Here is a 13264-nt window from a genome sequence, read left to right on the forward strand (position 1 = left end):
TAGCTGCCCTGAAACAAACAATAATATTTAATTCTTACCCATACCTATAAATATCCACCAACAGTAATCACAATTCACACAACATTCAGCCTTGATAATGGATGCAGAATGCATTCGAAACGCGTCGACAACTCATCACTAGCTACAACTTTTACCCGTTGTTCTAACAACGTTAAGACGGCTTATCGACTTCTTGAGAAGAATTCTAAGAAGAAAGTAAACCTACAGACATCGGTCTTGTTTAACAAAATTTATCTTTATTTGTAAACTTACAAATTTGAAGCAATTCTTCATAATTTCCCGAAACTTCCTAAAGCATACAAAATATATATTTTAGTGTTCTTTATGTTTTACAGAGAAAAAGACTTGGAACTGCGATTATGAATAATTGAAGATGTTTGCTAAACATCATGTTAACAATTTATAATCGTATAATGCTATAAAATAGCATATATTATTTTAACCCAGAAGGAGACGGAAAAATAAAGATGAATAAGGTATTTGCAATTGCTTTGTGTAACAACAGTTTCTACAAGGGATTTAGTGACTATTATTTTACCAAAAGTTTCCACAGGAGTTGTTGTAATTTGTATTGTACCATCAAGGTTTTAGTGATTACTATTTTACCACTAGTTTCCACAAGTGTTGTTGTGATTGCTATTGTACTAGTATTGTTTATAAGGATTTTAGTGATTACTATTTTACCACGAGTTTCCGCAAGTGTTGTAATTTCGATTGTACCAGCAGTTTCCACAAGGGTTTTAGTGATTGTTGTTATGACATTAGTGTTCCACAAGTGTTACTGTTACGCCAGAAATTTTCCCAAGAAATGTTGAATGAAAAATGACATTAGATGAGTTTTGATCATTTCTCAGCAATAAGCATAAAAGTCACTGCCTTTTAGTTCAATAGCTATGATACTGTCTTGGGAGTTATTAAGGTAATTTTTACTTGTAGCATTCTTTAGATGTTCGAATTATTTTTATTTTAATTATGAGCAAAGTCCATTTTATTCGTCAAAAAACACATACGTTGACGTCAATTACTTATACAAAAATGTATAATAAAAACGAAACATTTTCTGTAAAGAGATTTATTTGTACACTTATCACTTATTTGCTTTATGTTAGTTACGAATATTATTTCAATTCATCAATTCTAACTTATTTGCGTAATACTCTTCGAGTGGCACAACGTTAATTCTGAGGGCTCATAATGCAAAAATAGGGTTTCGATACTCGTGATTGGCAGAAAATAGACACCTCATTGTGTAGCTTGGCGCTTAACAACAAATAAACAAATGTACGATTTTGAAGTGTTTTTTAATCGTCTAACTGGGTTTTTACAGTATGTTAATGACAGCGAATACGGAATCTTAAAATCTGATAGAAATGTTTTTCGATAAAGTTATTTCGTATAAAATTGCAAGTTTATTTCAAAATTTTGCTTTTTTTAGAAATAAAAGCTTTAAAATTCACAAATTTCCTGTTTCGTAGTACCAATGTACAAACCTTTACCTTACACATCATATAGAATAAGGCTATTTGAAAATGATATTTCGAATAAAACATTCGATGTTGAGACCCAGCCAAACTGACTATTTATGGTTTTGACCGAAACGCTTCATCGGCAATAGTATCTACCAGAAATAAACTGTATTTGAGTAAATGCATTCTTCTTGTTGGGTCTTCTCAATTGGCTGAATTGAGAATGACGTGTTGGAAGTTATTCTTTAGCTGACACTTGTTTTATCATACATAAAAGCCTATAAGTCATATAGGTTTTTATTAATTATAATTTTATGAAATAAATCAATTTCGATATTACTCATGTAGAAATATAAGTAATATGAAACAAAAGCAAAAGGAGATATGATATATTTTGATACTTTAATTTTTTTCAGAAGGTTACGTTATTTAAAAGAATATTTTCTGTAAAACCCCAGGGAAATTAAAACAATAAACAAAAAATGAACCAGTATTCTTCCTTATAGCATTCACTTTGTAGCTTTCGACGTAAACGTGTTAGCCCCGAGCATAGTTTACAAGTAAATTACTTTAAACTTCCTGCAGTTTCTCAACCTGTATTCACTCCATGTCGAGTAACTCTTTTCAACCCTTATTCACCCCACGCCAAGTATCTCTTCTCCCTCTAAAAAGCCACCCTAAACTGAAGATGTACACAGCTATTTTTCTTGAATAACGGCAAATCGCTTTATCCTCACAATATGTCAGTCCTTTCCTGCACGCACCAAGTCAGACTTCATATCAAACTTTGGTCCTCTCTACAGATCAAGTAATTCAGACTATCTCAGTTTCCACCACATAACACCAAGCTAGCGAAAAACCAAATAGAAAAGAAGTAGTTCTTTATATTACAAATAGAAATCGCAGACAGACAGACACGCACGCGGGCGCACGTGAAGGTTTGTACATGGGTATTATTACTTATCTACGTGCGTGCGCATCTTTTTATGCGAAAAACCACATATAAAGGATATGTGCACGTGTGTGCGCGCATGCGCATCTTTTTAATGAGGCAAGGTAGCAAAAAACCACATAAAAAGAAATAGTTCCTTATATTACAAACAGAAATCACAAGCAGACACGCACATGTGTGCGTGCTCACATGCATGTTTGTGTATGTGTGACCACCACAGTTCCAAGAGGAAAGAACCTAGAAACCTGAAATGTTGCACCTACACTAGGTGGACCCTGGGGGTGTGCACCTGGGTATTATTACTCATATTATCCAAGTGCGTGCACGCATCTTTTTAATGAGGCAAGCTAGCGAAGAACCACATAGAAAAGACATGTTTTTATGTTTCTAGGAAATAAAAATGCTTAAAATATTTTTGACTGTTCTTCTATACGAAAATAGGTTCAGAATAAACACACTGACGTAGTCATTTATAATATATCAACCTAATAATCCGAGCAAACCGGGTACTTTCGCTAGTAATAAATATATTGTAAACAAAAATATATTTTTCGATGAAGTTGTATTTCGCGACTTTAATTGTTTTAGGTCAACCAATGTTGGTAAAGATTAGTCTTAGAGTTGGTGGTGGACGTATAAGTGCATCAATCAACTCATGAAGATAGGCTTGTAGATGATGTATGATATAGACTGTAATATCAAGAGTTAATGGCTTGCGTCTCGTTGCCGCAAAATGCGCTCCACGCTTTGGGACCATGAATGCGCTATAAAAATGAAGGTCAATTTACACTTTTTGGTCAGACAAGAGTAGTCCAAGAACTGGTGGCTGCTATTAATAAACCTTCCCTTTAGACTATAAGTTCAAAATTAGTGACGGCATTGGTCAGATAGCCCTTGTGGAAACTACATAAAGATTTTAAGTTTAATAAGTTCAAGATGACTTTCAAGTTAAGGGAAATGGAAGTGCCAATATCAATTTCAAGATACATATTGTGTAAATATTTCTGACCCGTCAATATTATTCGATATTAATTATAAAATTTCTGCTTGTTAATTCTTCTATATAAATAACTATATTTTTTTTCTTATGTTCTCCTCACAATATTTGTTCTTCGTCTTCTTGCACTAAACATCTTGTGAACAAAATAACATGTAAACAAGAACCAAACTTTCTTGAAACCAGATCAATGCAGTGACTTACTTTGGCCTATGAAGCTCCAGTAGCAAGAATATTTTGCTCTTCCTACTGCCAACAGCCCAACACTACTAATGTTACAAAAATAAAGGAAGACACTCAAATTATAACATAAGTAAAATTTGTTTGTTTGTCTTGAAGTAAAGCCACATTGGGTTAGCTACTGAGTTCACCGTGGGGAATCGAGCCTCAAGTTTTAACGCTTTGAGTTTGCAAACTTACCGCTGTCCCTCCGGGAGACAAACAACTATAGTAAAACCTTGTTTGATATTATTTCGTCTAATATTACCACATGTGTGCGTGTGCTAAGAGTATGGAATATTCTACTTATTGACTCGTAGGTATCCTCAATGATTTCCGTGTTAGACCTGTTCACAGATTGGGCTTTCACGAGTTGCAATTGTGTATCAGGCTCGCTTCTGGGTCTTAAATGTGTTAATTTTGTATATCGTACAAGTGGGCCCTTATGAGTTGGAACTGAACTGAGACAGGTGGTACTCTGACCCCTGTGTTAGCTAGCTCTGTTGCCCCACTTATATATATATATATGCTATTGGCTCGATGTATCCTTTCACTAAATTCTAAAGAATAGAGAAAGACGTTAAGCTAGGATAAAAATTTCTTATAACCAGTTAGGTGTTTCCTTGTGCTAAACGCTTTAGTAATAACAAAAAAAAACTAACTTTTCTTATAACCAATTAGATGCCTTCTTGAACTGAAAGCCTGATAAGTAGAATCGTTAAACAAGAACTAAATGTTGTTGTAGCTACTCCTGTGTCTTCTTATAATAAAAGTCTGGTGAATAGAATTATTAAGAAATAACCAGCTTCCTTTATTTGTAAAAGTGAGGCCTGGCATGGCCTGGTGGTTAGAACAATCTGAAAGTCGCGAGCTCGAACACCGTCCCTGAACATGCTCGTCCTTTCAGCCGTGAGGGAGTTATTATGTGACGGCCAATCCCACTATTTCTTGGTAAAGATTAGTTCAAGAGTTGGTGGTGCATGGTGTTGACTAGCTGTGCCTTTCTTCTAGTCTATCAATGCTAAATTAGCGACGGTTGGCTCAGATGGCCCTCAAATAGCTTTGTGCAAAATTAAAAACAAAATAAACAAACAAATCTAAAAGCGGACAAAGTCCAGTTACATTTCATTAACATTTGATAATTAAAAGTAAAACATATATAAATGACCAATATTATAATCACCAATTATTAGGCTACTTTTGAGCTACATAGATATTTTATTCGCTTGTAGTACAGCTTACCCAGTGGGTTAGCGGTAATTCTGAAGACTTATAACGCTAAAACCAGGTTTCAATACTAGTGGTGGGCACAACACGGATAGCCTATTTTGTAGTTTTGCGCTTAACAATAAGCAGAATTCTAGTCTATTTGAACATTTCATGCTTAATAACTGAAGCAAAATGATTAGCTTAAAATGAAACTTTTTACAATAATATTTCTCGTTTAACCAGGACAATCTAGACACAGCGTTTGACGCAGGTGGGAAAGTGTCCGTCGGGTTGACAGCTACAACAATAGTGTCTCAGTGGACCTGGGCAGCAACTCTGTTACAGTCATCGGCCGTGGCAAGCAAGGTAACCATGTAGTCTTATGTTCTGCTCCATAGAAATAGCTTACTATTACAGACATCGTCCGTGGCAAGTGAGCTAATCACGTTACATTATGTCATACCCAAATATAACTGATTCTGTTCAGTCATCGGTTATATGAAACTACGGGGGCGTGAATAATTCTTATATCTCAGAAAATTAGGAAAAATTTAATTTATGACTTTGGTGAGGAGTTACTTATATAACAGCGCATGCTTTGACGTGTTTTAATCTGTTTTGGATTATTTTGAATGAGGTATAGTCTATCACAGCATCCATGAGGCGAACAGAGCATAGATAGCCCATTGTATAGCTTTGTACTAAAATAAACAAAAGACTTACCTTCATAAAACTTTGAGAATCTTTATCTGTTTCTAACATTTGTGATAGAAATCACGTTAACTACAGCTGTTTAATTGCTCATTGCATTTAATTTGTCTATGATTGATTCCAAACCGGAAATATGCATAAATAACTTTTGAGATGTATCTTTTATCTCCAACAAGTCATTGCCCGGAAAACCTTTCATCAAGTATCAGATTTCGCCAGTTGGACTGGACGATGAAAGAAGTTTTTTTCTTATCATTTTATTTCAGCCAGAGGAGCTGTTTGGCCATCAGACTGTTACGTCCTCTCTTGAACCAAGAGAGGTGATGAAACTGATGAAGGAATGACGTATAAATGTAACAATCAAATGATGCTATGAGTTGGCAGTTTATTTATCTGAGAAAGATAAAAAAAGAGTCATTCGGTTATTTGGATAGATATAACTGGGTAAACTGGGCATTGGGATATCCACATGACTAGTATCATCAACTGGAAATGACATAACATGCGAATTTAAGAGATGATCAGCGGGTGGCAAGAGTTTCCTCTGAGAATAAACATTCTGACTGAGGATATGAAAATATATGACATTTCGAGAAAGAAAACGTTGCTGAACTTATTTGTTGAGAAATTTCTATATATACAAAGAATAGGAGAAAAAGTGTTTCTATCAAAGAATTCCTTTGCAATGCTAGGATATTTAATATTTAAAATATTTGGTTTAGGTGTATCAATAACATACTAAAGAGGTTATAGAGGAGAAACTCAAGCAGAAATATTGAAAGACTGAGAGAGTTCTCTTAAGAGAAATAGCTGCGTATCTTCAATAAAGAAATGAGTTGATTATTCGAATTTAGGTCAGTGGTAGTGTTAAGTTTCGTAGTTTGAAGATTAAACCAAGGTGCCAGACTGAGCCGAAAGCTCGTTCAAACTAAAAAAAAGATCTAACAGGACTTGTTAGAGTTAAAATGATTGGAGGGAAAATCCGATAACATGAGAAGTTTATATAGTGTCAATAACTGAAAGAAATCCAACCTGGGTAGGTGGCAAGAGTTGTTGATCAGCAACAAATTTAATAAAACTATGGATTCATTGAACTAAAATGCTTTCGAAGGTTTCACTGAGGATACTGGTAAGACTGATTGGCCCATAGCAACCAATATTTGTTGGAGGTTTAATAGTTTTTAAGAATAGTAAAAATAGAATTTTTAAGGAATCAGGGTAAAATCCAGAAAGAAGAAAAGAAAGAGGTATAAAATGTTGTAAACAAAAGAAGGAACCTCAGTAGAGCAAGATAGAGATGATAGCAAAACTATATCGGTTCTACTAAAAGACAATTGTTAACATTAGTGAAGGAACATGCTAATCAAAGGTACTTGAATATTCCCTAAAAAAAATGTGATGTTTTCCCATTTCGATTGGTTTACGATTTTACGCAAGGGCCAATGATGAACAGAGCCTTCAAATTTAAGAAACCTTATTATTCTTTCGTAAGCTAAGGTTTGAAATTAATATTATAGAAACAGTGAGTAAAATGCTTTTCTTATTATATAAGCGTAGTCATTTATTGAAGACAGTTTTTAGCATTACGGTACTTTAAAAAAGATCCTATTTGTGTCGGGATGGTGATAGTTTACCCTGGTCGGTAGTTGAACTTGTATGGAAAGGTGGTGATCGCTACCGTATCAAACATGCTGAGGGAGAGGAAAAAATAGATTGATTGAAGCTATAACAATATATGGTGAAGAGTTTGAATTTGGACAACTTGGAGAAAATTGAAGCAAAATATACCCAACTATATAACTCAAAGTATATTAAAATCGGTAATTTTTGATGAAATACTGTATGATAGTTGAGTTCAACAAAGAAAATATAACTTTTAAAATTTCTATACAAGTAGTAGAATTCGTGAGATAGGTGATCCCCAGAAATAATAAATATATATATGGTAGCAAGTTTGATTATTCTGAATTCGTTAAGAATATGGTGTTCAGGAAAGGTGATACGGGAATAAAATGAATCCGGATGGGTAGATGAGCACGAATTACAGAATGCTAAGCCAGCTATGTCAGTACCTTAAAGGTAGTCACAACGATGGCAATTGTAACCATATAATTTTGCATCTCATGTCGGTTTGAGAAAAGTTTTGTTTTGGACATTTCAATCATAGGATTCTTCATGTAGTACAGTTTTTAAAAGAAAGTTGTTTATTAGGAAGTAGCAAATACCAACGAAGAAAAAGTTTAACAAGAAGTCTCGATGTATCATTACCCTTTGGATACCATAAATGGCGGAAATATAACTGTGTGTTGAATTTACAATAGGCGTACATATTCAGTTTAAAGGCAGAGTTAACTGCGTAGTTGATGCTGCCCAGGACAAAGGCTCTTTGGAATGAGTGAATATTTTTAGAGTAATAATAATAAATCAGAGAATGTTCGCTATGGTTGGAAGTTGAGAGAAGGAGTTTGAAGAAGATGTAACAGGATCATCCAGTTTGTTTTCTTCGGTATTTGTAGGATGGTCTAGCTGCCAGGTGTTACAAGTGTGTGTGGAGGGGGGAGTGAGTCCATGAGTCTAAGTTAGTACTCTGTCTGTCTTATGGATAGACTGGCTTATTAGGGCACTTTGCTGTTGGATAAGTCTTTTAGCACAAGCATTTTCCATAGTACAAAGGACTGGGTTGAGGTGTCCTAGAAGCTTCTACTCTATATCGTTGTTTAAAGATAAAAGCACCACTTACACAAAGGTGATCAGTTACATCACTGATTTCTGTTAGAACGCGAATCATGAAATATGTAATGCTCACTGTATCGATATCTTGTCTTCAAGTAGTTCTGAAATTATTTATTTTTCAGAAATGGTTGGACATACTCTCCAAATGAGAAATTAAAACAGTGAAATTCAAGAAGGTGAAGGATCTTGTTTAAATGTAGGGGATCCAACCTTCTGGGTGGTAGTGTTAGGGCATATATTTTTGATACCCATTTGAATTCAATGGATGTCAAACAGTTGAGAATTATAGGCCTTAATGATCAGTCAATTACGAGTTGATATAAAGTGGTTGATGTCAGCTTGGAGACAACATTTATAGGTTTCTAAAAAAGTGTTTTATAAATGATATTGAATTTAGAGTCCATTTGAGATAATAAAAACACCGATAAATGTGGTACAGAATTGGTATCTATAGGAGCCGATGTCAAAAGTGTACCGTCTGAATGAGGCATAGAAAATAATGTCTGAAACTGAAGTGTTCGACACTGCTATAACAGAAAGAGGAACGAGAAGCGATGCTTCAGATGTAACTTCGGCGTAGGTGGGCAATATAACAGTTTTATTAGAGACAGCAGCAAATAATTTAGGATGATTTACTTCTAATGTAGTAGTCGATATAGTAGGAGCATTGGATGACATGGATTACTTTGGGTAATTGCCGGGTTAGGAATAGGGCTTACCTCGGTGTCTAGTGGGAGACAACCCCTTTAGCTCACCCATAACGTAGCGATCCAACACAGAAGGCAAACCAAAATATATTTAATACAAACAAAGGAATAAATCCTGAAAGTGTAATAATCCAGAAGGAGTAATAAACTGGAGATACGATCTGGAACAGTAGTGATAAAAACGTTAAACTCGTAAACAGAATAACTTCAGTCAGTAGTTATAATCACCTCTAAGGTCCAACAATCGATGCTACCTAATTGTTGTTTTGAAATGATATTTCATCTGAAAGCTGGCAAAAGATCAAGAACAAATAAATATAATATTTGCGATAAAAATCACAACTCTCTTAATTTGTTTATATCGCATTTCAAATCAGGTGTTCGTAAAATAACACTTCAGATCTATTCTTTTCAGAAATTGTTTTACATCTCATCGTTCAGGATAACTCACGGGTTATGGTTTGAACGAAACGCCTCTTGGGCAGTGTCTTTTGAGAGACAAAAGACAATATATAATGCCATTTTTACACAAGTTTGATTTGGAATCTTAAATAGATAAATAAAGAATATTATGAAAAATTACAGTTTACGTAATTTTGTTGACAAATATTAGGCCTATTCGTTTCAAATATCTCGCCAGCTTTCGGCGTACAAACAGTAATATTTATGTGTTTTTCAACTTTTTGGGTTTCAGAAGTTTGAATTTAGTTTTTTTATATGATCAAAGCATACTCGATCCAAAAATACAAACAACTATTTTTAAATGAACAGTTACATATATATAAATGCTTACTTCTAGATGTCACTGGCACTTCAATCTATACGACAATATGTGAATAAGGAAAATAATATCTGAAAAACATGAGTTCGCACTCAAAATCTGTATCTGGAATATTACTCCAACTACTGACAAATACGTATGTTATGTTATAGCCTGTGGGTAACGTAGTATTAGAGGCAGCACATAAATTAAAGATATATTGTTTTTCTGTGCTATAAGGTATTTATTTAACTATGAAGACAGTTGAGATAGTTGATAATACGCCTTGTAGAATAGATCTAAAACAGAGATGTTTATAGAAGTACTATTGAAGAGTAGCAACATTTTAAAAGATTTTTTATGTATTGATTCTGCCTTTTGTAGATGATGTTTTCGACTTTGTTTCATCGTTAAGTGCGGACCTACAGCCGAAGGTAGTCATGAAACATCTGGCAGTACCCTCAGAGGAACATTACCCCGTTTAAATAATGATTAAAGATGTGTTGTTCATGGAGTAAACTGACAAGGCACATTATATTTAACCTATATAATTCCCATAATATGGGGCTTTAAACTGCCATTCAGGAAATATTTCATCTTATAGGTTCGATAATTAAAGGGATCATATTCATTAAGCAGGTGATCCATGCTCAGAGCTTCTTGTGTGAGATTATAATATTTCACCACGACTTTGGGTTGAGATTACTGAACCTCAGCAGTACATAAGTTACAGTGATTGTTTTTAACGAAACTTAAAGGACCTTTTTTTTTTTACTAAATTTAGTTCCGGTTGTGTATATTCTTAAACTCGAAAACACCTAATCTCAAAAGTATGCTGATGCTTATAACACCAAAAATAAATTTTCAGTCAACTACATTTAAACGAACATTGAGTAGCAAGGAGAAATTCCTAAATATTCTCCAATTAACTTAGCTTATGTTAGATCTTAAATGCTATTTTTTTTTAAAAACAACAATTATTTGATACACAATTCAATAAAAATGAGATTGTTTCCAGTCTCAAAATTACTAAAATAATAACTTAGTGTACAAGGTTAAAAAGTGGTAAAAAACCCCGATGAAACTGGAAAACAATCTCATGCACTTTACATGTTTCCACGTATACTATTGCGTCATCCTCAGGAGTGTTATACTTTGCAAAAATAATTAGAGATAACTATAAATTTAATAATATCCATCAAGGCTATTAATACTCTTGTTTTGTTTGTAGTTAAGCGCAGAGCTACACTATGGGATATCCATGCTCTGTCCACCACGGGTATCGAAACCCGGTTTCTAGCGTTGTAAGTCCGCAGACATACCGCTGTCACACTGGGGGTCTATTAATAATTCTAAAAATAACTTTCACCTCTTCTACTTCAAATGATTCACGGATTCAAAACTTTCTTTAATTCCTTTTCAGCTTACCATTCGTAACTTTCTGATGTATACTGAAAACTGAAATGTCTTTGCTTAAAACAAATTGTTTTTGGAGATTACAATGTACAGTGATCTAATTTTTGCTTATACATGATAAGTTAAAACACATTCTTCTTGTATACAGTATGGGATCAGTGGTCCCTTCTGGTACGCTTCTGGAGCAACAGTACAGATCTTATTATTTGCTATGCTGTCAGTGCAGTTGAAGATTCGAGCTCCAGGAGCAAAGACATTTCTGCAGCTCATCAAAGCAAGATTTGGAACCAAAGCTCATCTGACATTCTGTGGTTATGCTTTTCTTACAAACATGATTGTTACCGCCATGCTTATGTTAGGTGAGTTATCTGTAATATAACAGTTATCTGACTTACGACTTGGTGATTCGAAATGAACAATCTATTGAATGTATTTAGCTACTTTAGAGAAAATAAAGTTTATATTTTAAACTTTCAGGTGGAATAGCTGTTATGACCACACTAGTTCGCGGGTTTTCTGTGGAGTATGGAATGCTAGTTGTAGTAACTGTCATCGGAACCTACACGTGGATTGGTGGATTAGGCGCTACGTTCTATGTCTCTTATTTTAATACCGCTCTGATCTTTATCATAATGTTAATCTTTGCTTTTGCTGTTTACAATTTAGACAACTCTGTTGGAGGACTTCTTGGTAAGTGCTAAACATTTTTTACATAACAATAATAACTAACTTAAACAAACAGCTTATGAGTGAATAAGAAACCTATTTATGAAAGAAATATTCGACCAACTCCTTTGTTAAGTCAATGGCTTTATTTCCTCGCAGAGAAAGTAAATGAAAAAGAATAAATTATTTAAATAAACTTGTAAGTCCGCCCTTATGTCTGTTATAACTCACGTGTATGAAAAAAAAATTATTCTGAGCTTACTTGCTTCAATATGCTGAAAAATATACTAAACAATTAAGCGAAAAGAGGAAGAAAGATAAAAACATCGTCTAATAAGGTTTGTTTGTAATTAAGCACAAAGCTACACAATGGGCTCTGCCCACCACGGGTATTGAAACCCGGTTTTTAGCGCATATCGCTATGCCACTGAGGGGCGTCTAATAAGGAGTTAGATAAAAAGGGTTGGGTTGTTTTGAATTTCGCGCAAAGCTACACGAGGGTTAACTGCACTAGCCGTCCCTAATTTAGCAGTGTAAAACTTTCGTTTTACAATAACATACGCACTATTATATATATATAATGAACATTTGTAAATGAATATAAAAACAGAACCAGAGAGTAGCAACTTAGTAGCATTTGTAATAAAATTTCGACGTGATTCTCGGTAAATGTAGAATGTATATTTTCTGTTATAAATCAGTAGAAAAGTTAAGCCTCTCACATGTCATTAACTCCTGAAAAGCCTTTACTTTTGTTAAATAAATAATTTTCCTGGATCAAGCAACAATATTGAACAAAAGCCATTTTCTGCAATTAATTCAGCTTTTTATTAGTGGAACTCTTAGACTGATAGTTTTTAAAATGATGAATGAGCTCCATTGGTATTATGTAATAGTCAAATAACAAATTCAATGTGCTCTATTGACAACTTTTATATATCAGGCATACGATAACACAGAGACATAATATGTATAAAATATTTTTGCTTGCTTTCGTAGGTTCTACAGAAAAAGTGTATGAACTATTGAACTGTGCTGTTGGTCCAGAAGGAAACGAAAACAGGAGTTACCTGACCATGTTGTCTCAGAATGGTCTAATCTTTGGTATCATTAATATTGTAGGTAAAGTAAACAAAGGTTGTTACTCTGACTAATTATCTCGTTTGTCACGTATTACAATTTATCCCGGCTGAGTCTCCAAATTATTATGTAGCGTATTATAATGAAACCGAGTTAAATGATAAGTTAGATTTAGAAATTAAATAAATGTCGATATGTATCTATACACCTGGAAAAAAGTTAAGCACCCCCAAATATTTTTCAGGATTGTTTATTGAAAATAAGGTTTAATTTTCATGATGTTGAGCAATGTTCGTAATTCAAACATAATTAAAAGGATGTGAGCGT

General features: G+C 34.1%; 1 protein-coding gene across 1 annotated transcript in view; it reads left to right on the forward strand.

Annotated features, from left to right (window-relative positions):
* The window catches only part of LOC106461466 (urea-proton symporter DUR3-like), a 38545-nt gene that overhangs the window by 979 nt on the left and 24302 nt on the right, over nt 1-13264 (forward strand). The window contains exons 2-5 of the mRNA XM_013921290.1: nt 5108-5230; nt 11340-11550; nt 11669-11881; nt 12857-12979. Coding sequence (XP_013776744.1) covers nt 5108-5230; nt 11340-11550; nt 11669-11881; nt 12857-12979 — 670 coding nt within the window. The remainder of the gene's footprint in view (nt 1-5107; nt 5231-11339; nt 11551-11668; nt 11882-12856; nt 12980-13264) is intronic.

This window comes from Limulus polyphemus, unplaced genomic scaffold, assembly GCF_000517525.1.
Source record: "Limulus polyphemus unplaced genomic scaffold, Limulus_polyphemus-2.1.2 Scaffold965, whole genome shotgun sequence".
NCBI lineage: Eukaryota > Metazoa > Arthropoda > Merostomata > Xiphosura > Limulidae > Limulus > Limulus polyphemus.